Source organism: Tenrec ecaudatus, chromosome 14 (genome assembly GCF_050624435.1).
Source record: "Tenrec ecaudatus isolate mTenEca1 chromosome 14, mTenEca1.hap1, whole genome shotgun sequence".
NCBI classification, from domain to species: Eukaryota; Metazoa; Chordata; class Mammalia; order Afrosoricida; family Tenrecidae; genus Tenrec; species Tenrec ecaudatus.
In genome coordinates, this window is record NC_134543.1 from 23,025,381 (window position 1) to 23,051,925 (window position 26,545).

Here is a 26,545-nt window from a genome sequence, read left to right on the forward strand (position 1 = left end):
TATTTCTGTAAAGCGTTACCATCTTGGAAACAAACGCCCAGGGGCAGTTTTAGCCTGCCCTATATAGGGTTACGAGTCAACATCGACTCACTGGTGATGAGTTTGGGTTTTTGGTTTTGAAACCTGTAAAAACCAACACTTTTTTGCTCCCCTTTTGATTGGCAGAGCATGTGTACTTATGTGTAGGTAGGTAGATTTATAAAATATGAAATTTAATTGATGAATTTTTTTTTCGCTTTTTTGATGTAGTAATGTTAGAGAAGTTAAGTTATATGAATATTTCTTTACAGAAGACTGTTAGGGATTTTCTAAAAAAAATCAGATCTACAAAGATTTATTTAGTAAAGGTTTTATTATTTTATAAAATAGTGATCTATTTTATGAAACTATTTTATGGACCTGATTTATTCCTTCAAAAAAATTCATGTTAACACTGGAAGTAAACCTTTCCCAGTCTGAGCACTCAATCCTGTAGTAATTTCTGTAAGTCTAAATTGACTGAATATTGTTTCTTCATAATGAAGAGGGAGTGTATATATATATAATTTTTTAGATAATTTGGCTTATAGATAGGAAAAGACTGTCCATAGTACTTTGCACTATAAAAAATGTTATAAATAATGTTTCATTGGAGGCATTAAAAAGTTTAGTGAAGTTAGCTAACTCCATTTTATAGTGGCGTAAAACCTTGGCCATACATTGGCTAAGAAACATGACCCTTCACTTATAACAAGAATTTTCCTTCACCACAAACATAATCAGTGATCAAACTTTTGGGGCATGGATAGTAAATCTTTTGAAGGATTATTAAACAGGAACATGAAGGAAAATGAGAAATCCACATTAAAGCAAGTATTTACTTATTTCTCATCTATAAGTGTATTTTAAGACTTGAAATGGATAGTGATAGGCAATCAAAAGGTCCGTGTGGGTTATTTTACTATTGACACCAGATGAGGCTTTTAATAGCTGACTTTGATCTGTAACCCACTGCTGCCCAGCCCTTTCTGATTGGCATCAACTCGACAGGGCAGGATAGAACCGTAGAGTTTCTGAGACTGTAAGTCCTTAGAGAAGCACTCCGCCCCATGTTTTGTTTTTTTGTGGAGTAGCTGGTGGGTTCAAATTGTGAACCTTTTGGTTAGCAGGCCAATACTTAACCCATACCAGGGTTGCTGTTTTAATCTATTCCTTACATTAAATAATAAAATCCTTTTACTTTGTAATGATGACTGTTCCTCCTATTGCCTTCAGACGTGGCACTAGGGTTTTAGGTCATCATAAATCAAAAATTGATTTTCTTCACTCAGAGAATAATAGGATAATGGGTTTTATCTGACTATTCTCTGAAATTTGCGGAATCAAACAGCTCCTTTCACTCTTACACGAGGTTCTCATTATTTCTGGTATGTATTTTTAAAATATCCTTGGTATATAGCTAATGATTGTAGTAACTTATCAAATCAAGAGAAAAGACCTATGTCAATTTTTTAAAATGGAGGAACTTTAAAGCTCATTCTTAGTGAGTTAGTAACTCCTTCCTACAATGGTATCATTGTATCAGTTAAAAGTTCATGCTGACTAGAATACATTGTTTCAGAGCTCCCTGTTGATTTGAGGAAGTACAGAAATACGTATATTTAAGGTGTCAGAGTTCCACAACACAGATAATCTCACTACTTCACATTCCTAAATTCCTGGTGTTCCCCAGGAGAGAGTGAGTATATCACAGCTGTTGTCTTCCATAACATCTTAGAATGTTCTGGCATATCAAATGGCTCAATACATCTGAATGCAGAAAATGTGAACAACATGAAAAAAGAAACATTGTGTATCTTTTTGTGTTTGTGAGCTAGCCTCATTAATTCTTTCTTCCATGTGTGTTTTTGTTTTGTTTTGTATCAGCGGCACCACAGGTTATTGTTCCTGATTCTAAACTAATACAACATATGAATGCATCAAACATGGTAAGATTCAGAATTAATGTACTTTCATGGTATATTTTAACTCAAGTTGTGATTAAGTTTATGTGTGTCGTTTATTAACATGAAGTTTGTTCAAGATGTGAGCAAAAGCAGCATTTTTACTAGCTTCCTAAACAGTGTATTTAATAGCAAATCTAAAGTTTAGCTTGGCATTTAGACACTAAGGTTTATAAAGTTAACTAATTTAATGAAAGAAAATGAGAAATCCACATTAAAGCAAGTATTTACTTATTTCTCATCTAAGAGTATATATATATTTTAAACATTTTATTAGGGGCTCATACAACTCTTATCACAATCCATATATACACATACATCAATTTTATAAAGCACATCTGTACATTCTTTGCCCTAATCATTTTCAAAGCATTTGCTCTCCATTTAAGCCCTTTGCATCAGGTTCTCTTTTTTTTCCCCCTCCCTCCCCGCTCCCCCTTCCCTCATGAGCCTTTGATAATTTATAGATTATTATTTTGTCATATCTTGCCCTATCCGGAGTCTCCCCCACCCCCTTCTCTGCTGTCCGTCTCCCAGGGAGGAGGTCACATGTAGATCCTTGTAATCGGTTCCCCCTTTCCAACCCACTCACCCTCTACTCTCCCAGTATCGCCCCTCACACCCCCTGTCCTGAAGGTATTATTTATTCACCCTGGATTCCCTGTGCCTCCAGGTCCTATATGCACCAGTGTGCAACCTCTCCTCTATCCACTAAGAGTATATTTTAAGACAAGAAATTGATAGTAATAGACAACCAAATGGTCTCTGTGGGTTATTTTACTATTGACACCAAATGTGGCTTTTAATAGCTGATTTTTATCTGTAACCCACTGCTGCCCAGCCATTTCTTTTCTTTTTTTTAAAATCATTTTATTGGGGGCTCATACAACTCATCACAATACATATATCAGTTGTGTAAAGCACATTTGTACATTCGTTACCCTCATCGCTTTCAAAACATTTCCTCTCCACTTACACTCCTGACATCAGCTCCCCATTTTTTCCCTCCCTCCCTGCTCCACCCCTTCCCCAGGAACCCTTGATAATTTATAAATTATTATTTTGTCATATCTTACACTGTCTGATGTCTCCCTTCACCCACTTTTCTGTTGGCCGTCCCCCATGGATGATGTTATATGTAGATCCCTGTAATCGGTTCCCCCTTTCCACACCACCCTCCTCCACCCTCCTGGTATCGCCACTCTCACCACTGGTCCTGAAGGGATCATCCGTCCTGGATTCCCTGTGTTCCTAATTCCTACCTGTACCCACTGTACATCCTCTGGTCTAGTAAGATTTGTAAGGTAGAATTGGGTTTATGATAGCTAGGGAAGCATTTAGGAACCCGAGGAAAGTTGTATGTTTCATCATTGATACATTGCACCCTGACTGACTTCATGTCCCTGCGGCCCTTCCGTAAGGGGGTGTCCAGTTGTCTGCAGTTGGGTCTTGGTTCTCCAATCTGCACTCCCCCTCATTTACAAAGATTTGATTTTTTGTTCTTTGATGCCTGATACCTGATCTCTTCGACACTTCATGATTACACAGGCTGGTGTGCTTCTTCTATGTGGGCTTTGCTGTTTCTGAGCTAGATGGCCTCTTGTTTACCTTCAAGCCTTTAAGACCCCAGACGTTCTATCTTTTGATAGCCGGGCACCATCAGCATTCTTCACCACATTTGCATATGCACCCGTTTTGTCTTCAGCGATCATGTCAGGAAGGTGAGCATCATGGAATGCCAGTTTGATAGAAGAAAGTATTCTTGCATTGAGGGAGTACTTGAGGGGGAGGCCCTTTGTCCATCTGCTACCTAAATACTGAACCTATAAATATATGCACATAGATCTATTTCCCCATCATCATATATAAATGTTTTACATATATACATGCCTTTGTTTAGACCTCTAAAAGTGCCCTTTGCCTCTTGAACTCTTTCCTGTATTTACTTTCCTCTTGTCCCACTGTCATGTTCAGCCTTCATTTGGGTTTCAATAATTCCTCTCAGTTACATTACCTTTGATCATGGCCGACCAGGCCTCCTACACCCTCCTCACCACTGATTTGGATCACTTGTAAAACACAGACTCACTAAAACCTCTTGACATTTCATGTTTAAATTGAGGCCCAAAATTACAGGTTAAGGATCATCATAAATTTTAGAAGTATCTCTTAGCCTACATAAATAGCACTAACACTCAGTATTGTTTCATTGTTTGTTAAGTCACTTCTGTGTGAGTAATGGGTCTTCAATCACAAAGCTCATCTGTGGTGTTTCTCAAGCAGATCACAGGTCTCCCCAACTGAGCAAATGACTTCCTTCTACACATACCCGCTGCACAAATTCTTACCTTGACTGAAGTGCAAATTTCTACATCATCTTTGGAAATTGATAAGGATTAATAGGAATTGTGATTTAAGAGTTTTAAAGTATCTACGGTTTCAGTTTTACTTGTATTTCCAGTTATTGGAATCAGTTCCTTTGCATAAAAGTTACAAAATACCCTGCCTGTCATTTATCAAAATGAGCTAGTATTTAAAACATTTGCATGTCAACTTTTTTTCCCCCTTAAGTCTCAGGGCTCGGCCCTATATTCACTTAGTGTTACTAAGAGTGTTTCCCAAGGAAAAATGTCATGTTACAACAGAAATTTTGATAAAATCACCAGCAGCAGGCCCTTGTCATTTCAAAGAACTTTAAATATTGTGGACTTCTGCATTGAAATTATGATTAAAGAGGGGCAAAATCAGTAACCCATCAGAATTGATTTGGTTTCATCAGTTAATTTCATGAGTTAATTCTGATTCACGGAAACTCAGTTTGTCAGGGTAGAACTATTTCCTATGACTTTTTAGTATTTGAGTTTTCAGAAGTAGTCCACCAAATCTTTTTCTGAGCTATCTCAGGGTGGACCCAAACTGCCACACTTGTGGCTAATATCCACCCAAGGACTCAGATTGCTTCTAAACAATACTGTACTAGAACAGATTAAGCTACCTTAATACTGAACCTATAAATATATGCATATAGATCTATTTCCCCATCATCATATATAAATATATTTACATATGTACATGCCTTTATTTAGACCTCTATAAATGCCCTTTGCCGCCTAGCAATAAAGGCTTAAGTCAGCAAAGTGAATTAGAATTTATGTATTGTTTAGCGTTTTACTGTCATGTTTTCAGTGTTGCTCCATGTATTTTACATGTGAAGCATAATCAAAATGAACTCTTTTCCAAGAAATTTGTATTATTCCCAATCCAAAGAAATCCATTAAAATAATTTTGATTTTATTTTTCCCTGATGGCTCTGTGTGCTTTGTATGTGAACCTACTGAAAATGTGTCTAATTCTATGAAAATGTGAGATCTGAGTTGCCATCAAATCAGTTTCACCGATTCATGGCTACCCTCTAGGACAAAGTAGAGCTATACCCCTCCCATCTCCCCCTGACCCTCAGGTTTCTAAGACTGTGATTATTAGGGAAGTAGACTACCGTATCTTTTTCACTTGGAGTGGTTTGTGGGTTTGAAGTGCTGACCTTTTGATTAGCAGCTGAGTACTGAACCACGGTGCCAAATGTGAGAACGTTGTCTTTGGCTAGGTTCTTCACAGCAAAACCAGTGAAGCTTGTGTGTGTGTGTGTGTGTGTGTGTGTGTATACACATACACACATATATACAGAGAGATAGCTTAAGGAAATGGCTTGTATGAGTGTTGAGGCTGATAAGACCAAAGTCCGTGAGTAATACATATATTGGCCTGGAAGCTTCTCTTTACTCAAGTAGCTGCAGGGGCTGATGAACCCAAGATCACAGATCTGATGGCAGGCTGCTTCACTATCAGTGGAGGTCACCAAAGCCTAAGATTTGACAGGCAGTAAAGTAGGCTGCTGGCTCAAATCCGAAGAACCCAGAGTTCAGATTGTGATAAGCTGTACACAAGCTTTAGATCAAGCAAAAAGCTAGAGCGCTTTGTCAGAATATCTGTAGATGTTGAATGTGAGCCACATCCCTGTGGAAATTCCATTTTAGTCTCTTCATGCCAGATCTCAAGGAGCCCTGCTGGCTTAGTGGGCTACATGTAGGGCTACTCACCAAAAGGTCAGTAGTTTGAAACCACCAGCATTTCTGTGGAAAAATGGTGAAGCTTTCTACTTCCATAAAGACTGACAGCCTTAGAAACCCACAGAAGTTCTACTCTGTTGTATAGGGTTGCTGTTAGCTAGAATCAAGTCAGTGGTCGTGCATTTGAGTTTAAAGCGTACTAGACCTCATGGAGGGGAATCATGCTGACCATACCAGGGATATTTGAAAAGTTCAGGGGAAAATTCCTTATCTTTTAATTCATTTGAACTTTTTGAAGCCCTCTCATAATATATCTTTTGGGGAATGACTACACCATTAGTGTGAAACTTAAAATCATGGCTCACAAGTTGAAACACAATCTTAACTTTCACAATCCTTTAGATAGAAGGCTGTTTGAGGGAACTGACTGGAAAAAGAAGCCCTGCTGGTGCTATGAGTAAGTGCTTGGTTGAAAGTCAAGCGCTTGGTTATTGAGTGGTTGAACCCACTCATGGCTTTGGGAGACAGATGAGGCAATCTACTTCTGAATGCCTTGAAACTGTGGAGCAGCGCTTTAATGCCCTAGAGAGTTGCCATGGATAGGCATTTCCTTGACAGTGGCAGGTATAAAGCAGGGCCCTATCAAACCAGCTCTGCAAGCTGTCTTATGAAATGATTAATTTCTTATTCATGTTTGGCTTATTATGCAAAATACAAGGGGGGTTTTTAGTTTTTCTTTATGGGTGTTAGGTATATCACTTAAATAGTTATTGAGCAATTTAGATGTATAGATGGTTTTCAGGTGATTATTGTGATGCAGATATGCCCTAGAGATCCCTGGGAGGGTAGGGGTATCCCAGTGATTTACTTCAGAAAGAATAGAAAGCCTTACGGGGCAGATCTGTTCTGTCACATGGGATTACTTTGGGTTTAAATTGACTTAATATCACATAACAACAACATGATCCTATAGAAATTACTGTGCCATTTTGCCAGCAGAGGGAGAGCTATTCTAAAATAATTATACCAAAACCAAACCAACCTTAGATTAATCGGATTGATGCCAACAGGAGGGAACTGTCCCTGTAACTTTTCTGAGACCGTAGCTCTTAATGGAGTAGAAAGCCGAAATGGCTGGTGGTTTCAAACTGCCGACCTTGCAGTTAGCAGTCCAACACGTATCCACTGCACGATCAGTGCTCCTTTCCACATAATTATAAGCACTTAATATTCTTAGATGATATTTCTCAGTAGTGATTGAAATGTGTTCCTTAAATGTAAATTGTTTTTATTTGACTCTTTAAATAAGATTTGTTTAAGCTGGGCAATTAGGAACTAAAGATGAACCTTGGTAGACTACAACTGAATTCTAGAGCCATAGTGGGAATTTTTCAAGTCCAAGGTATAAAACCAAAAGCCAAATTCAATGCCATCAAGTGAGTTCTGACTGTTTGGGATGCCGAGAGGGCAGGATAGAGCTCGCTGTGGGTTCTGAGATTAACTCATGACAGGAATAGAAAGTTCGTCTTTATCCCCCAGAGTAGCTGATTGTTTCAAACTTCTGGCCTTGCAAATCGCAGCCTAGTGCATAACCACTGTGCCCCAAGGGCACCTGTAGAAATTGTGAAACTGGTCAGGTGGCTCCAAAAAGCATATATTCTTGGAAAACTGTACCTAAGCCCCAGACCCGATCATAGTATCATTAACCAACTTTAGTATTGTTTTTGAAATTTTGTTAACTTTTCTAGCATAGCATCTCCAAGACAGTTTAGTTTAGTTTTCTTTCTGTACTCTTAGCCAAACATCGCTGTATCTAAAAATGTCTGGTTTATGTTGCATCTGTGAATAATTGGAGTATTCCAGAGAAGTCGGGAGGAAGAAAGGGAACTCGGCTTAAACACAGTTGCACAAGGGGCTTCAAATTTTGGTGGGAAAGTTCCTTGAAACTTTCATACAGTAATATGTATAGAAATTTGTCGAGAACATTATAAAAATAGTATTAAAAGACTTATTTGGCAGTGGGGGGGGAGGGTAAACAAAGGAAAAAACTCCAGAAATAGGCAATCAAGGATGTGTATTAAATGAAAAATGATCAAATTCACAGTATTATGAAGGTATTGCAAGAAGTTCATGTGGAAAAAATGGAACTGAGAGATAGGGGACTTTGCACAGACTTTTTGAAGTTCCTTCATGATGCCTTTCATCTCTTCATAACTGAATGCCAGATACTGGCCTCATTTTAAAACAAGTTAAAGTTGGCAGTTTAAGACATTAGGGCTTTCTTGGAGTTAATAAACCTTCAATATGTTTCACTTAGAATATAATTATTGTTTTTGTTGTGGAATCTTTTTAAAAAAAATCACTTTATTGGGGGCTCGTACAATTCTTATTACAATCCATACATCCATCCATTGTGTCAAGCACATTTGTACATTTGTTGCCATCATCGTTCTCAAAACATTTGCTTTCTATTGAGCCCTTGGTATCAGCTCGTTACCCTCCTCCCTCACAAACCCTTGATAATTTATAAATTATTATTTTTTCCCGTCTTACACTGATCATACCTCCTATCGCCCACTTTTCTGTTGTCCGTGTCCCAGGGAGAGGGTTATATGTAGATCATTGTGATCAGCTCCTCTTATCCTCGTGTATAGCTACTCATTATTGGTCCTGAGGGATTTTTCTGTCCTGGATTTCCCTGAGCTTCCAGTTCCTGTCTGTACCAGTGTGCATCCTTTGGTCTAGTCAGATTTTTAAGGTAGAATTGGGATCATGATAGTGGTGGGGGTGGGGTGGGGAGTATGTTTCATTGTTGGTATACTGTACCCTGACTGGCTCATCTCCTTTCTGAGACCTTTCTGTAAGGAGATGTCCGGTTACCTACAGATGGGCTCTGGGTCTCCACTCTGCACTTCCCCTCATTCACAATGATATGATTTTTTGTTCTTTGATACCTGATACCTGATCCCTTTGACACCTGTGATCAGACAGGCTGGTGTGCTTTTTCCTTGTGGGCTTTGTTGATTCTGAGCTAGATGGTTGCTTGTTTATCTTCAAGTCTGTAAGACCCCAGACGCTGTATCTTTTATAGCCAGGCACCATCAGCTTTCTTCACCACATTTGCTTATGTACCTGCTTTGTCTTTAGTGATCATGTTGAGAAGGTGAGCATCATCGAATGCCAGTTTAATAGAACAAAGGGGGGTTCTTGTATGGAGGGAGTCCTTGAGTACAGGCCCAATGTCCATCTCCTACCTTAATACTAAACCTATAAAATATATGGACATGGATCTACTTCCCCATCATCATATATAAATATATTTACCTATGTACATGCCTGTATTTAGACCTCTATAAATGTCCTTTGCCTCCTAGTTCCTTCCTTTCTTCCTTGACTTTCCTCTTGTCCCACTATCATGCTCAGCCTTCATTTGGGTTTCAGTAATTTCTTGATGTGGAATCTTAAGAATGATCATAATGTAGTCCATGTTCTAGGGAGAAACATGGTTTTCTATAAAGGCATGTTGGTTTTAGCATAAATTTTAGATATTAAGAATGCCTCAATTACATTATTTGAAAACAAAGAATTGTGGGTAAGGAAGCAAAAACTAGTTTTTTCAAAATATGCAGCGTTATTGTGACCATGGATGAAATTTTTATAGAGCACATTCTCCAGGAAAAATAAAACAAAATCAATTGAATTGATTGGGATAATTATGTAGGTCATTTATGCCTTGTCGCCTTAATTGTACCATTTTAAAAATGGGACTTAGTGCTTTTAGAACTCTTCATTTAGGAGCCAAGTCGATGGCACCTAACAACAGCAGCAACGAAGTTAACAATTTCAAATACTACTAAATCTGCTGAAGGACCAACTGAAGTGCTCTTATGCACATGGTGATATGAATTCAATTTTCCTTTCTTTTTAGAGTGCTGCTGCTACAGCTGCGACCTTGGCACTCCCTGCTGGCGTGACTCCTGTTCAACAGATCTTAACAAATTCAGGTAGCAGGACAACCATTGGTATCACTCAGAAAATTTTACCCTCTGGCGTTTATGGGTTTTTTTTCTCAAAAGTCTGAACATCTGAACATTTCTTTGATCATTTGTTATACTCTATTAAATAATGTTATTTAAGGGTTAAAGCACATGAAACTGATCATTGTTGAGCGTGCAGTAGAAAAAATGAGAATTGTACTTTAATAATAAGAATTTTATTGTTTAATTTATGCTTTGTGATTATATAGAAATGCTTATTAGGTCTCCTTAAACACAGTATGCAAGATAACTTGATAAGTAATAATGCTAAACTTGATTCATTTGAATTAATTTGTGATACCAGGCTAAATTGTATATTTTAAGAGCAAATCTATTCTATACAAAGTTGCTCGGCATAGAGTGACAGAAGACCAATGCTTACTTTGTGGTTTTTGATATAATAATGTTTGCATGAATTTTAAGTGTTCTCTGTTATCTTGATTTTTATATCTCTTTATGTGTCCAAAGTTTACCCACCAAGCCCTATATTTAACATCTGATTTTATTAAGAACAAATGAAGTCCTACATAATTTAAAAATATAGAATTGCTTTTTTATTAATTCATGATTCTGGGTTATCTGAAGCAACAGATTGGAGAGATTTGGTTTGACATGAATAAGCCAGTCATTCTATGAGCTTTATGTAGCAGTGCTAATTGGTTCAGCAAATATTTACTGCTTTTAAGCAATTTTGAAGAAGTTTTGAAGGTTATACCATGATTCAGATATTGCATGAAATATTATGCTTTTATTTCTGAAAGTGTTCAAGCAAAAAATGCCTTAAAGGGGTAGGGTAATCTTATTACTCTGTCTTGGCTTCTAAGATGTCAATAAAGATAATTTATTTGTAAATATCTTTAATGAGATTTTATAATCCATTATATTTAACCAGATTTTATAATTTGTTGATAAACCTTATTGCAAAATAGCTGGGTAAGATAAAACTGGAAAAGAAAATAATTTAAGCAACGCATTTGAACATTGTGGCTCCTCGGAATAGGTTCGGATTATAATTTACTGAGCGGGCATGATGGCCCTTAGGGCCCTTAATAAAGTCGGTCGTTCAGCTTCTCACTTTATTATTTCTAGGACTTGTGATGATTTGATAATTCATTATGAATTTAATTACATTACGTCCCTGGGTTTCAAACCTTTCTGCCCTTGAATGTAGTATGAATTTGCCCTCACTTTGAATCAGTAGCACCAACACCTTCACTCGATTGCATGCTCAGCGTTTAAAGCATTGAAAAGGCTTTGCTAGTATTGAAGTAAGGCTAGCTAACAGGACACACCGGTTCCCATTTAAAAACCTACTTCATGGACGGATCTCATTAGTAACCTGGGTACTATTACCTGTATTAGGGAATTTTGGGGGAATATTGTCTCTTTTAAAATGGTAACCTGGCTGCATACTTTCTCTTTAGGCCAACTTCTTCAAGTGGTCAGAGCAGCCAATGGTGCCCAGTATATTTTTCAACCTCAGCAATCAGTCGTTCTACAACAGCAAGTTATACCACAAATGCAGCCTGGCGGAGTACAAGCTCCTGTAATACAACAGGTAAAAGAATCAGTGGTCATTGTGGAATTCTTTTTGTATGAACTTCTGAGTCGGTCCATGGCTTTACATACATAGATTCTTCAGCTCGCCTCCAATGCTGCAGATCCCACTTTGCTAAGTTGCTCATGTATACACACCTCAGCGTAACTCAAATTCGACATATTTAAAATTAGATTTTTGTCCCTATTCATCCTTCATCATCATCTTGAACCTTTTTTGTTTGCACCACTCTTTATCCAGCTGCTTAACTAAGTCATTCAGCATTCATGCAACAAGCATTTGCTGACCACTTCGGGTCTTTACAAGGAGCCGGGGTCTTTGATCGCAGGGTCTTTGCAAGGAGCAGGGACTTAAGAATACATAAGGCAGTCAAAGCTCTAGTTTCATGTGCTTATATATGTTCTGGAAGAGGGTGGTATATAATCTTCTTTGCCATTTTCCGAGGTATTAGGAAGTCCAACCAATTCTTATAGTTTCTTTATTTCACATGCTTGTAGTCGTCTCAATATGTTTTTTGGGGAAAATATTTTTTCCTTAGTCTTTTTGTTTATGCACTTATCATTTCTTAGTGAAATCCTGTGTTCTTTTCCTAACTGATTCTCAAGCCACTGGGCAGATGTCCCTGCCAACCTGACCACCATTCTTTTTAGAGTTATCTTTCTACAAATGTTGGTACCTTTAATAATTCCCTATCATAAAATATTTAAACAACTCAGTGTGATTTACCAGGTCTTTTTTAAAGATCTTGTTTCTTTGAGCCTCACAAGTTTAGTTCTTGGCATGCTTCTGAATGGTTACCTGCTCCAGTTTTTGTTTAGATCAAAGTTAATAATATGTTTACCTATTTGTATGCCAGGTTTATACTATTAAACTGTGCAGACATTGGCAAAAGACGAGCGATTGGTTATTTTCCTGAGGAAGTTTAGTACTCGACAGAATACAACGTGTAATATCCAAATGATGATAAAGGCCCGAGGAAGAACATGAATCCTTCCTCCTTACAGCTTTCCAAAATTACATGTTACTCTCACTGGATTCACCAGATGTCTTACTTTCTAGAAGCTGTCGTACTTTACCTTTGTCGTACTTTACTTTGACCTTCTCCTACTAGCTCTTTCTACTCTTTCCAAACACGCAAGGACACCCAAACAAAAAAGCCTCGCTCTTCTCAGTACAAATGGAAACTCAAGTGTTACTCTCTGAGAAGGTCGTCTGCATTAATTTGTGTCCCACACCCTGACATGATCAAAAAGTATTTTGTCAAAAGTGCAAGATTTTCATGCCTGCTGGCGTACAGCAATGGCCTCGTGAGTATCATCCAGCCCCTGTTGGCCCCTATATTTGCTGGATTCATCCAGAAATGGCAGGCAGCTGCTGCAGCTGCAGCCTTCAGTCAACTCTACTTTCCCTTGGAAAGTCTTAACTTTTTCAGCTTCTTGGGAGTACTTTCAGCCTATCATTCACTAGTTGCACTTAGTTTGAATCTCTCGGTGTTACTTAAAATTTACACTTTTACACTAAACACAATGAAGATACATGAGAACCACGAGAGCTCACTTTTTACTGCATTGCTCAGTTTTCTGAAGAGGCATGAAGAATGATTAGCATCATAGGTATTTTTTTAAAAAAATCTTTATGTGAGACCTTTGTAATTCATACCCACGTTGTTCAAGGTCAACTTGTTTTTGCTCAGAAATTGCATAGTGAAAGGAAATTTTAGTGGATCAGTCTCACAAATCCATTGTCATAAGCTTTCTTGGTTCCAATCTTTATAGAAGCAGATTGAAAGACCTTTTTCCCCAGTACTGACACCTTCAGGCTAGAAGTAAAGTGCAGAGCGGTTGCGCCACCTAGGGACTTCAGTGGGTCTGTGCACTCTGGTTGCTCCGCGTTTAGGCCTGTTTCTGTGTATACACTTCTGAACTGGAGCCTCTGGATTGGAGTCCCTTCTTCCTAATCTGTGGTTTTCTGTTGCCTTAGGTACTGGCTCCTCTTCCAGGAGGAATTTCACCACAGACAGGTGTCATCATCCAGCCACAGCAAATCTTATTTACAGGAAATAAGACTCAAGTTATACCCACGACGGTGGCAGCCCCTACGCCAGCACAAGCACAGATAGCAGCAACTGGCCAACAGCCACCACAGGCCCAGGCTGCTCAGCCGCAAGCTCCGTTGGTGTTACAGGTTGATGGAGCAGGGGATACATCATCTGAAGAAGATGAAGACGAAGAAGAAGATTATGATGATGATGAAGAGGAAGACAAAGAGAAGGATGGAGCTGAAGATGGGCAAGTAGAAGAAGTAAGTTTCTAGTAAAAGATTTGAAATAGCAACCCACTCAGCCATTTCCTATTATAGTTAGTGTCAAATTGCTGGATTCTTGTCTAATTTCGAAGAGCTCTGGCAGTGCTATGCAATGTATGTCAGTAAAGGTAGTGTTACATTGCTCTGACTGTGGTGAGATTATTTGGTTGTTCTACTGTATTTTCATAAATTATCCAAACATAATCACTTCTCATAAAACAAAATCTTTGCAGAAGCTGACAACCTTATTCTCTTTCTCCTATGGAGCAAATGGTGGGTTTGAACTGCTGACCTTGCAATCAGCAGCCCAACTCTTAACCATGATGCCACTGGGCTCTTCCATAGAGAGAGAGAGCTACCTTATTTAAGAATGTTTTTTTACTACGGTGCAGAAATGGCAGGGGAGTTCTGTATGTATGACCTTCTGACTTTACAAGAAAGTATGAGAACAACCTTGAGCGTTATTTCACTGAGCAGGAGCTTAGACAAATTTCTGTACCTTCCACCTTTGCTTTCCTATTTTGATACCAGCCTCTCCTCCTCTGCTGGGTTCTATAAATTTTTGCCATAGATAACACAGAACTCATGGGCAATACAGATAAGGGATTTGTATTATAGGAGAGTAACAAATATAATTCTGGATCAGAAATGCTCAGCTCTTCAGTCAGGTCAGTTCAAAAGTATAGACGTAGAGCTGAATTGCTCCTTAGAAGCAAGCAAGGTACTTCTCATGTACCTTAGCCTTGCTCTCAGCAGGGACCCAGTAAGAAGATGAGGCTGTCTCCTCTTAGAAAGATTTTGAATGTTTTGTCAACCTGAAGGGACAGTTTTATTGAGTCAGAATAGACTTGATGGCTGAGTTTCGTGTTGGAAGCAATCCGTGGTGAAAGGATGCTATGTTTGGTAAAGGGTCATTGAAACGGCAGAAGACCCTGGATGACGGGGATGGGCACAATGACTACAGCAGTGGGTTCAATCATGTTAATGTTTTTGAGGATGCTTCCTGACGGGGTAGTGTTTCATTCTGTTGTTTGTAGGGTTACTATGAGGTATAAAAGCAACTTGAAAGCTCCCAACAACAATGCAAGCAAACAAACAAAATGCATGTGGATGTTCAGAGCAGCCTTATTTAGAGTAACAGAAAAGCTGGAAACAAATGCACATCTGATGAATGGACAGATGTATAGCCATACAATGAGTTGTTACTCTGCCGTGCGAAAGATGAAGTGATAGTATATATTAATAGCATGCATGAACCTTGAGAACAGTTTTAAAATGAAGACACAACTCAATGAAAGAAACCAGACATACAAGGCCACATACTGTATGATTCTAAGCAGTCATCAACAACAGTAGGCCCAAATACAGCACAAAATTGTGAGGGCGGCGGCGTTAGGTGTTTGCTTCTTGGTGTGTAGGCTTACTGTGCGGCTGAAGTGACTTGGAAGTCCATAGCAGCGCTCGCCACTTGTAGGCAGTGTTTAGCACAGCCCACATAGAGCCACAGATGGGTGGACAGTGCCTAGTGTCTCGGGGACAGAAATGAGAAGTAACTGCTTAAATAGGTAGGATTTATTTTGGATAGGATGAAATTCTTAAACTACATAATGTTGGTTGCACTTTGATTTTGTGAGGGAACTTTTTAAGATACTTCATTTATTACAAATACCACACTTAACCTATTAATATAGTTGGTCATTTTATATTCTAGTTAGGTTTTATGTTGACTTTAAATTCTGTTACTAATATATCCTTTATATTTTAAGCCTAACTGCTTCAAAGGGTTTATGGGAAACCATAATGAAAAGATAATGTGCTTTTTTACATGGACTTTATGAAGTCCCTTATGTGCAGCCACCATGACCCTCACAATGGTGGTGGTGGTTAGGCGCTGTCCAGTTGGTTCCAACTCAAAGTGACCCTGTGTATAATAGAAGGAAATACTGCCTTGACCGGTACCAGACCCACAATTGTTCTTATGTTAAAGTCCATCGATGCAGCCACTAGTGTCAATTCATCTTATCAAAGGTTTTCTCCCCTTTTTTTGCTGCCCCCCCCTACAACCCCCAGCGTAATATCCTCCTACAGGGGCTGGTGTCTCCTGACAACATGTACGAAGTACGTGAGACCAAGTCTCACCATGCCTGCACCCAAGGAGCACTCTGTCTGTACTTCTTCGAAGAAAATATTGTTTATTCTTTTCAAAGTCCATAAAACTTTTGATGATCTTCACCAATACCAAAATTCAAATATACCAATTGTTCTTCAGTCTTCTTTATTCAATGCCCAACTTTCACATGCGGCAAGGCTGATTGATTGGCAAATACCTTAGTCCTCAAAGTAACAGCATTACTTTTCAATGCTCTGAAGAGGTTGCTCTGTTTAGTAGATTTACCAGTGCAGTGTGTCCTTTTCTCTTTTGACCACTACTCCCCTGAACATTCATTGTGGATACAAGCGAGACATAATCTTAGACAATTTCAATATTTTCTCCATTATTATACCGTTACCTATTGGTCCAATTGTGAGGATTTTGGTTTTCTGTACATTGAGTTGTACTGCAAACTGAAGGTTAGAATCTTTGACCTTCAACAGCAAGTGCTTCAAGTCCTCACTTTGAGCAGGCAAGGTTGTTAGCGTATGCTGGTAATAAGCCTTCCTCCAGTCTTGAAGCTCCATCTATTTCAGATAGTCCGCATCTCTTGATTTTCTAAGCATCCAGCTGGAATGAGTAGGCTGTGGTATCCCAGTGGTAGACGTGCTCGTTTTTGTTCAGAGTCCTCATTCTTATTGTAAAGACCTAGGCCAGCCTGCTAACCTATCTCATAGCTTTTCTCCTTTTTTCCACATCGATTTCCTTTTTACCCTGTTTCTGGCACATAATGTCATTAGCCCATTATGTCTTATTTCCTTAGGTCATTTGAAGTGGTTACTATAATTCTTGTCCTCCCTTGCACCTCTCACCTGGTATTTCTATTTTTAAAAGAGAAAAGAAAGTTGAATTTCTTTTCAGATTTAAAAAGTTATAGAGCTTCACCACATTTGCTTATGTGGTGAAGAAAGCTGATGGTGCCCGGCTATCAAAAGAGATAGTGTCTGGGGTCTTAAAGGCTTGAAGGTGAACAAGCGGCCATCTAGCTCAGAAGCAAAAAAGGCCACATGGAAGAAGCACACCGGCCAGTGCGATCACGAGGTGCCAAGGGACCAGGTATAAGGCATCATGCAAAAAAAAAAAAAAGATATAAGTGTGTGTATGTATGTGTATATGTATATATATACCATATTAAATGAAGGGGGAAGTGCAGAGTGGAGACCCAAGGCCCAAGTGTCAGCCAATGGAGGGGTTTAGGAGAGGAGATGGGTTAATTAGGGTGCGAGGTAGTACCGATGAAGAACACAGCTTTCCCCCAGATCCTGGATGCTTCCTCCCCCCAACTACCATGATCCGAATTCTACCTTGCAGGGCTGGATAGGGCAGAGGCTGTACACTGGTGCATATGAGGGCTGGAGGCACAGGGAATCCAGGGTGGATGATACCTTCAGGACCAAGGGTGTGAGGGACCATGCTGGGAGAGTGGAGGGTGAGTGGGTTGGAAAGGGGGAACTGATTACAAGGATCCACATGTGACCTCTTCCCTGGGAGAGGGGCAGCAGAGAAGGGGGGAAGGGAGACTCCGGATAGGGCAAGATATGACAAAATAACGTGGTATAAATTACCAAGGGCACAAGAGGGAGGGGGGAAAGGGGAGGGAGGGAAAAAAAAAAAAGAGGACCTGATGCAAGGGGCTTAAGTGGAGAGCAAATGCTTTGAGAATGATTGGGGCAGGGAATGTATGGGTGTGCTTTATACAATTGATGTATGTATATGTATGGATTGTGATAAGAGTTGTATGAGTCCCTAATAAAATGTAAAAAAAGAAAGGAGAAAAAAATTAGGGCAAAAGTTACAGAGCTTACCATTTTAATTGTGTTTAGTTTCTTGTTGGCATGTTAACAGTATTACCTAACTGTTAAATTCCATTGCTACTTAATATTAAGTTCGTGGTATATACATGCAGTTGACATTTGCTTGTTCTCAAAGAACAACCAGGTGGTCATTGTGATTTTTTTTTTTAACTTTCAGAAATTTAGGGCACTAATACATGAGGTAGGAATAAGTATGTTCATTTTCCTTTATAGGAGCCTCTCAACAGTGAAGATGATGTGAGTGATGAGGAAGGACAAGAACTCTTTGATACGGAAAATGTCGTTGTGTGCCAATATGACAAGGTAATAGCTCGTCCTCAGATTGGGAGCAGGATTTCTGTATGTAGTTTCTTCCATAGTCCATCCTTGGTCTTTTGTTCACACATTTGGATAGCTGATCGATGCCTCTTTTTTCCCCTTCATTTCCCTGTAAACAGTGAATGAAAATAAGTTACGAATGAAATTGTGGACATTGGTTGTGTTCTTTCATTTTTCAGTTTACACTGTGCTGCTCAACTTTGTCAACTTGGGTCATTTTAAACAAAGCTATTTGGGACTTGTCACTCAATAATAATAGCTAACTTAGTGGGAGAACTCATTTCCATTTAAGCCTGACTGAACCCCTCAAAGATCTAAGATTCCCTCAGTGGGGTAGACTACAAAGAGACAGTATTTAAAAAAAATTTTTTTTTTATCATTTTATTTGGGCTCTTAGAACTTTTTTACAATCCATACATCAGTGGTAGCAGACATATCAGTACATAAATTGCCATCGTTCTTTTCTAGACATTTACTCTCTATTGAGCCCTTGGGATCAGCTCCTCTGTTCCCCCTCCCTCCCCCCCGTGGCCCCTTGATAGCGTGTAGATTATTATTTTCATGTCCACACCGACTGCTGTCTCCCTTCCCCGCTAGTTTCTGTTGTTCTTCCCCTGGAGGTTGTGTGTGTGTGTTTATGTGCCCTTCATTGCGATCTGTAGCCCCTTCCTCTCCACCTCTCCCCCCCTTCCCCCTACCCTTTTGGTATCGCTGTTCCCATTCCTGTTCCTGGGTTCCATGTGTCATGAGCTTTATCTCTTGCCTATGTACAAGCTCCCATCTAGTCCAGTGTGGGAAGCAGCACTGGGGTCACGAGCATGGGGGGTGAGGAGGCCTCAAGGGATCAAAGGTATATTGCGTGACCCACTGCACCCTGTTGATTTGTCCCCTCCCTGCAACCCCTCTATGGGGGCATGTTCCACTGTCCACAGATGGGCTTTGGGTCTCTGCTCACCAAAACGTTTTTGTTTGTTACCAAACTTCTGATGCCTGTTACCTGGTCCTGATGACACTACATGATCACACCGACTGGTGCTTCTTCCATGTGGGCTTGTTGTTGCTCTACTGGATGACCGCTTATTTCACTTCAAGCCTTTAAGACCCCAGATGCTATATCTGTTAATAGTGGGGCACTATCCGCTGTCTTCACCACATCTGCTATGCACCCGTTTTGTCTTCAGCTGTTGTGTTGGGGTGGGGGTGGGGGTGAGCATCACAAAATGCCACTTTGTTAGATCAAAGTGTTCTTGAATTGAAGGGGAGGGTATGGGCTGAGTCCCAAGGCCCGTCCGTGCCCTCAGTGTATTGCCTTATAAATATATGTACATAGACCAATACCTTTGTTTTTGTGGGCTAATGTATTTAAATAAGTACACATCTCTTATTACCTCTATCTGTAGCTTTGCTTCCTAGAGCTTTCTTCCGTTTCCTTGAAAACAAGGATGGATTTGTGAAATGAAGAACCAAGAACTAACACTTGTTTTGGTTGACTTAGCGACTTTAAGGGTGGTAAAAGTAGGACACTAGCATGGAAAGGCTAATTACTACCACATCTTTTATAAATAAAGGTCAAACCAAAGTGATTGGTTAGAATTGTGCTCCCTATAGTGATACATAGGACTGAAGACCTGAAAATCAGGTACAAAGTTGTGACAATAAGCTCGATGGCCCTGAATGTCCACACTAGAAGATTATTGTTGGCATTTAAGAAATCAATTCCCCAGTCATCTTGAAGACCACTAAAGTAGAATAGAGATAAAATAGTTCATAGAGATAACGATACTGATACTTTCGAGGCCAGCACCACATTAGAAGAATCAGCAGGGTAGGTGTGATGTTGACGATTAATTGGGGAGGAGAAGAAGAAGGTCATGTTATAAACGTGATGTCAGTGCTCAGGGAAAGTAGTGGTGTCCTGTGGTCAGTAGACAGAAGGCTTGAAGAAAGAACAATTGGTAAGGAAATACTAGACATAAAAAGAATTCTGGAGCAAAAGCAAACAATTCTCCAGAATGCCAGGATCCAGGAGTGCTGTTTCAAGTGTTTGCCAGTATAAAATTTCCTATGACCTAGGCACCGGTGTTTATGTAAACCTGGTAGAGAGGAGACATTTTTGAGATAATTGTTGATTATTAAGTTATTCAGTGAACAGATGGGTTAAAGAGCTGGGAAAAATGTTAATTGTGGATAAGCTAAAACAGTCAGTTTTTGTTACTTGCTTTCTTGATGGTTGTTTTTATTTTATTTTAACTTTGTGATTATTTTGTTTTAGATACACAGAAGTAAAAACAAATGGAAGTTTCATCTCAAGGATGGCATAATGAATCTTAATGGAAGAGATTATATATTTTCCAAAGCCATTGGAGATGCAGAATGGTGAAGAGTTGCTTTTTTTTTTTTAATAAATAAAACAACAAAACAAAAAAATTAAAGTGGACGGTTTGAAACTTGGGACATTTACCAACCAAAACTTAACTTCTGCATGTCAGAAAAGTGCAGTAGAAGCAAGGCGACTGGAACAAAGCGATGTTGACAACAGACACTACTTCTAACGGGCAAGCCATGGAACTGTAGCCCCTGCGATTGTTGGGAGTGGGAGGGCTTAAGGGTTTTGTGTAGGAGAACCTTAATTGTCCATTTTAAATACAGGTACCTGTCACCGGTAATTAGCATGTAAAACTGTCTATATTCCTTCCTGCAGCTTAATTTAAATCATAAGACACTTGTTGAATGAACTGAAGAAGCTTACCTTTTGATAGATGGATTTGAAACTGCTTATTGTGTGTGGTTATATTTGGTAAAAATTGCGTGTGAGCTTTTTACAAGAGGGTAAGAATTATGGTGACGAATTTTAATTCACTTGTATACGGAAACAATTTGAAACTCTCATAATAGGTCTTAAGTACTTTTCCCTGCTATTCTCCCTCAGTAATTGATACCTGTCTTCCTTTTTTGCTTTGTGAAACATCGATTACAGAATTAAAGGAAGTTAATCTGTGATCACTTTTAGTTTGGAGCAACAGCAGACCCAGAAATGGATATTTATTTTAATTAGGTTTTTATATGTATATTAAATGTAATTTAAAGACTTGTGTCTTGCCTGAATTGAGTGAGATTAAATACTAACTTTGATTTTCTCACCGGAAACTTAACTTTCTTTTAGTCTCACACCTTTAGAAGAAGCCCCAAATTGATTCCTCAGGAATACAGTTTTCTTCTGCAGGGCTTTTCTGTTTAGTTGAAATTGTATACAACTATAAGCAGATCAAGATTTTTCTTGTTGGGCTGAAGTGTATGCTTACATATCTGTTCAGTTTTTGCACAAAGCCAAATATTTAGATAGTACTCTGCATCGATTGAAGCGTAGAGCAGGTGGGAAGTCCTGGAATTGTATTAGGATGGCAATTATAATAGTTTATTGTGTTGACTGGGAAAAAATGGGAAACTTACTAATCGAACAAACTTTTAAAACAACTTTGTAATCTGAGGAGAAATTTGGGGAGTAGGAAGGAGTGGGCTACTAAATTTTACCTCTTCATTTGGTGGCCCTTCCAGGCCATTCATAATAGAGACATGGACTCCGGTTTGCACACTGAGGAAGATGCAAAGAACTTTGATTTGTATATTCAAACAGAAATTATTGTGTATCTTAAGAGCAGCATATCTGTATTCCGTAAGGCACTCTAATGGACAACCTGGCAGCGTGGTGTTCATTGTGAACTTGCCTCCTGGGGGCAGGGACACGTGCTTTCACCTTTTGTGTTTGTAGACCTGAGTCAACTTTTTATGGTTTTATCTTGACAAGATTCATATTTTAAGTTACTTGTATATATATATAATATATATATATTTTTAGTCTTCCATTTACTTTCCTTTGTGTGTTACCAGAAGGAACACATAAACACTTTAAAGTACATTGCAAGGAAAAAAACTGTGAGCTATTATATAGTATATTTTCATTTTTTAATACGAATCTTTAAACTTCTCAAAAGGCCTAATAATTTTTTGTTTGTTTTTTGCCTACTTCCTATCCCATTCACCAACTCTGTCCCTTTTAACTTATGTTATTTTCTAAGCTTTCTTGTAAATGGTGGGTAGTTAAATGCTAGTAGTTAAATTTTATTTAGATGCCATGACTGAGAATACAGTTTGTATTTTAATTGTATCAACTCTTTGTGGAGATTTGTTTACCCCACTACTCTGAAGGCACACACCATGTTTTAATTCCTGGGACGGGGGAGAAATGGAGGGAGAGGAGGAGTCCCAGTTCTGTTGTTCAGTTGCCCTTCAGTACAGTTGCTCGTAGGTTTATATTGACCCAGTGAAGAAGTCGGTGAGCTGAACTACCTATACACGGCTAAGTCGTGCTGCAGAGTTGAGGCAGCGCAAAACTTTTGGCTATCTAGTAGCTCTTGTGCTGCTGAAACTTGGAGTACCCTCTATGTAGACAAGCATTTGTAGTCATAGGAGCCTGTTTGTATCCCCCCCCTCCACACACACACACACCCACACCCTACACCCGCCCCTAAACAGGAACAACCACTGCTTTCAGAATGACTCACCACGGTTTGTTCGTTTCAAGGGGAAACAATCTGCGAATCGCATCTTAAAATGTCATGCTTGCCAAACGTACCTGAAATTCTGAAAGCCCAGTCAACACTGCATACCCACTTGTGCTCTTACAGATGTATTACTGAATTGTGCTTCTTTGCAGTCAAATAGCATGTTTTTGTTTTATTATAGCGACTTAGTGTAAGAATGTCACTTGCTTTTATTGTACTTGAATTCTTAATCATGCTTTTCACACTGTATTTAACTAAACATTTCTTTGGGTTCCATAAAAATGTCATTCCTTTGAAAAGCAAGGAATTCCCACTTTCAGAGTTTTAAACTGAAAGTTGTATTATCCAAACGGGGGTAGGAGATACTAGCTCAGACTTGGTATTATAGAAAGAAAAGTTTTCAGAGAAGAATATGTTTAGATTTGCACAGATGGTGATGGCATCGTAAACCAAAAACCAAACCCACTGCCAATCAAGCTGATTCCATTTGGGTTTCCATGACTGTAAATCTTTACGCAAACCACATCATTTCTCTGCGGATCAGCTGGTGGGTTTGAGCCCCTGGCAGCCAAGCACACTGTGGACGGCATCTTAGGAGCAGTTAACAGTAATGAGCAGTGTGAAGGAAAAGTGGGCAGACGTGATCAGAAGAGGTGAATTGTGCCTTTCAGTGTACACACGCTTGTGCGGCGGTTCCTGGGGAAGCAGACCACAGGAATGCTGGGCATGCCGCAGATGGCCCAGAACAGCTCTTTAATGTGCAATTCATTTCTATAGTAAAATGTCTGTTATATGAAAGGTATCCTTATATTGGGTTTTTATATTTTTAAACATTCGCATTTCTTTTTGTTAATTAAATGCCATCATTATATCACATTTACATCGTTGCTTCTTTAAGATGAAAGACGCCTTGATGGTATTCTTTCAGGAATGTGTCAGCATTTGACCAGTGTGTGTAAAGAGATTCCCAACAATGTTCTTGAAGAGCATATTTCTAATAGATTTCTGGTTTTAGAAAACAAGATCACAAAAATATAGTAGCTTTTGTATAAAGATTTTCGTTTGCTAGGGAAAATAAAGGGATTTGGCTTTTTCCCTCTGGCTTTCTGAGGAGACCGAGGAGTTAGCGCTAAGTCAATTTTTATTTTCTCACAGCAATAACCTCACCATTCTTTTCAGGGGGGAAATAGACCTTGTGTAAGAAAACAGACATAATTTTCTCTTGGGACTACTACCCTTTATTACAGCATTTTCTTCCACTTGAGAAAATTCCTGTATTTCTAGGTTATTTTACCTTGACCCTTTTTTGAGCTTTTGTGCAATGTAATGATTTAGTGATCTGTGCTAGTGTATTCAATTTACATCATATGTCTGCCTCCTTAGCTGAGTCAGCTGTCTCTGATTTCAAACACATTGGTTAAAGGAATAGTAGTTTTTATATATGTCCCTTATGGGTCAATTTCATATAGTTTTACATTTTAATCCACTATTATGCTATGGCAATTATTCTGAAGTTTATAATTTTCTCCTTGTAAGCCTGCTTTTAGTCTTTTTTTGTTATTTTCTATGGTTTCAGGATGAACACACAAAACATTTTCTGTGGTTTAAGGAAGAACACATTTTTTTCATTTAAGGAACAAAAGAAACTTCTTCTGTTCCGGGAAGAACTACATTAAATTAGTAACTGAGAATCAATCACCTTCCATGAAATCTGTCCAGTGTGCATCAGAGCTGTAATTGAGGGGTGGGGGTGGGGAGGAGGACGCTGATCTTTTGCTGTTCTGAGCTACTATTGTCAACTGCTGTTGTACATACTGTTATGTGTAAGGGCGTAAATATATTTATTATGTTTGTAAAATTCATTCTGCACAATTGCAGATCGAGGTTGCTCTTCTGTGATATACAGGATATTATGTTTTAAAAGGCCATCCTTGGAATACAATTAGAGAATTTAGTATTTTGATGTACTAAGACCTATTTTAAGTTTAATATTTTACCTTTGCAAAAACTTTAATTAAAGATGTTATTTAAAAAAGAAGCAATGTTGCTTGGTTTGCTTACTAGTGTATCACATTGTTACATAGAGGTCACTGAATGACATACAGTCTAGAAAAGGGAAATGATTTACATTGTTAATGATAAGTTCCATTATCAAAAACAAGGTTATCATTAAATTCTATATAGTTAAGTAGTGTGGGGTGCCTTTCTGAATTATTCAAACTGTTACAAAGTCTTACTAGTGTTTTAAAGAGTGTTTTCAGAACACAGTAATTTAAACTTGACTAAATTTACACTAACAATGTGTAACTAATTTGATGTGATTAACCTTGTATTAATCGAATATTTCTACTCCAAACGGTCACTTAGGGTGAAATTATTCGACTTTTCTTATTTTCATGTTTAGCTAACTCATTCCCTCTTAGGACAGAGCTTGTAAATAATTGCATATTAATTTGATTAAGATTTGTATTGCATATTGAATATATTTTGTATTTTAGAAGATATTAAGCAAGTAGCAAGTATTTTAATTTCATAGGTAATTCAAATGAGTCATTGAGAGAAGAAAGCTTGTCTTTTTTTGTAATTTTCTAATCCTATTACAGACTATGTAGGAAACATGCAAATTTTAACTATTAAAACAACCACAATAAAAACTATTTTATGTATGCCAGTAAATCTTGTATTTTTGTAGTTTTAATTCAAGTCTCCTCCAGTGCTGATGTTAAACCTTTTTGGCCTAGTTTCTCCTGTAAACTCATTGAAAGGGTTCTGAAAAGGATATGAAGTGTAATGTGTGTAAAACTCTTACAATGGTGCCTACTTCATGGTTAGCATTCACATGCCATAAGCACTTGCCTAGTTCAAAGTGGCGTGAAATACCGGAATGGGCAAAATAGTGAAAGGTGGTGGTCAGAGTGAGAAAGGCAGTGAAAGGTTTGATTAATTCTGAAATAAACATGGTCCGGATTAGCTAGTCTGAGCTAATCTTCCCAAAAGCTAAAACTACAGAGCACAACTCTTAATATTTTAAAAGTCAAATGAGTTTCCCAATACTAGTAGATTTTCCTCTATTTATCGATAGAAAAAACATCGAGGTGGTAAGTTATCGAGGCTGTGGACGCCTCACCCTGATTCTGACCTGACTTGCTCTTCTATCACTTGGCAGCCCTTTTATGGAAGTAAGTGACTTTGGGGTCACCTTTCCCACCCTCCAGTGCACGAAGGGGGAGGGCAGATCACGTCTTCCTTCTCGGAAATTAGGGCAAAATACATAGGAACTCAGCTCACCCATGTAGTGATCTGTGATTCAGAGATAGTGATCCAGTGCTGTTGTGCTTGGGGACTTGGAAAGCATGCTACATAAAAGAGAAAACAGGCTCCGTTTTCATGCCTGGTGTAGACTGGATTACTCACTGGCCTTGCGCTTGTTGCCGAACCTGACTGCCTCACACACCAGTGAAGACGCAATGAGGTACGTCATGCACATGCCCTTGACACCTGCTGCTGAAATATATATAGACCTACCCACGGATTTTAGTGGGGAACACGGTCACAGGATGGAACTCTCAATTCTGTGAGATTTCATTATTGCCACCGCCTCCTGGCTTTTGATGCTTCTACAGATGGAGTTTGTCAGTGAAAAAGTTCTAGAAGCTTCATCTTAGTTTGGCACGACATGGGAAATGAATTGTTTTCTTGAAGCAAGAATGTCCTGAATCCTTGACTTCGCACTTTGCCTTCCTGAAGTTTG

General features: G+C 38.8%; 1 protein-coding gene and 1 non-coding gene across 2 annotated transcripts in view; both read left to right on the plus strand.

Annotated features, from left to right (window-relative positions):
* Positions 1–25,453, plus strand: part of GTF2A1 (general transcription factor IIA subunit 1) — a 43,099-nt gene extending 17,646 nt beyond the window's left edge. Inside the window, exons 4-9 of the mRNA XM_075530546.1 lie at positions 1,906–1,967; positions 9,978–10,053; positions 11,511–11,644; positions 13,625–13,945; positions 18,128–18,217; positions 20,505–25,453. Of these exons, the coding sequence (XP_075386661.1) occupies positions 1,906–1,967; positions 9,978–10,053; positions 11,511–11,644; positions 13,625–13,945; positions 18,128–18,217; positions 20,505–20,612 (791 nt within the window). The 3' untranslated portion in view covers positions 20,613–25,453. The remainder of the gene's footprint in view (positions 1–1,905; positions 1,968–9,977; positions 10,054–11,510; positions 11,645–13,624; positions 13,946–18,127; positions 18,218–20,504) is intronic.
* LOC142427184 (small nucleolar RNA SNORA79) lies at positions 1,227–1,371 on the plus strand. The gene has a single exon (XR_012779996.1). It is a non-coding gene; the product is annotated as a small nucleolar RNA SNORA79 (small nucleolar RNA).
* Positions 25,454–26,545: the final 1,092 nt, after the last annotated feature.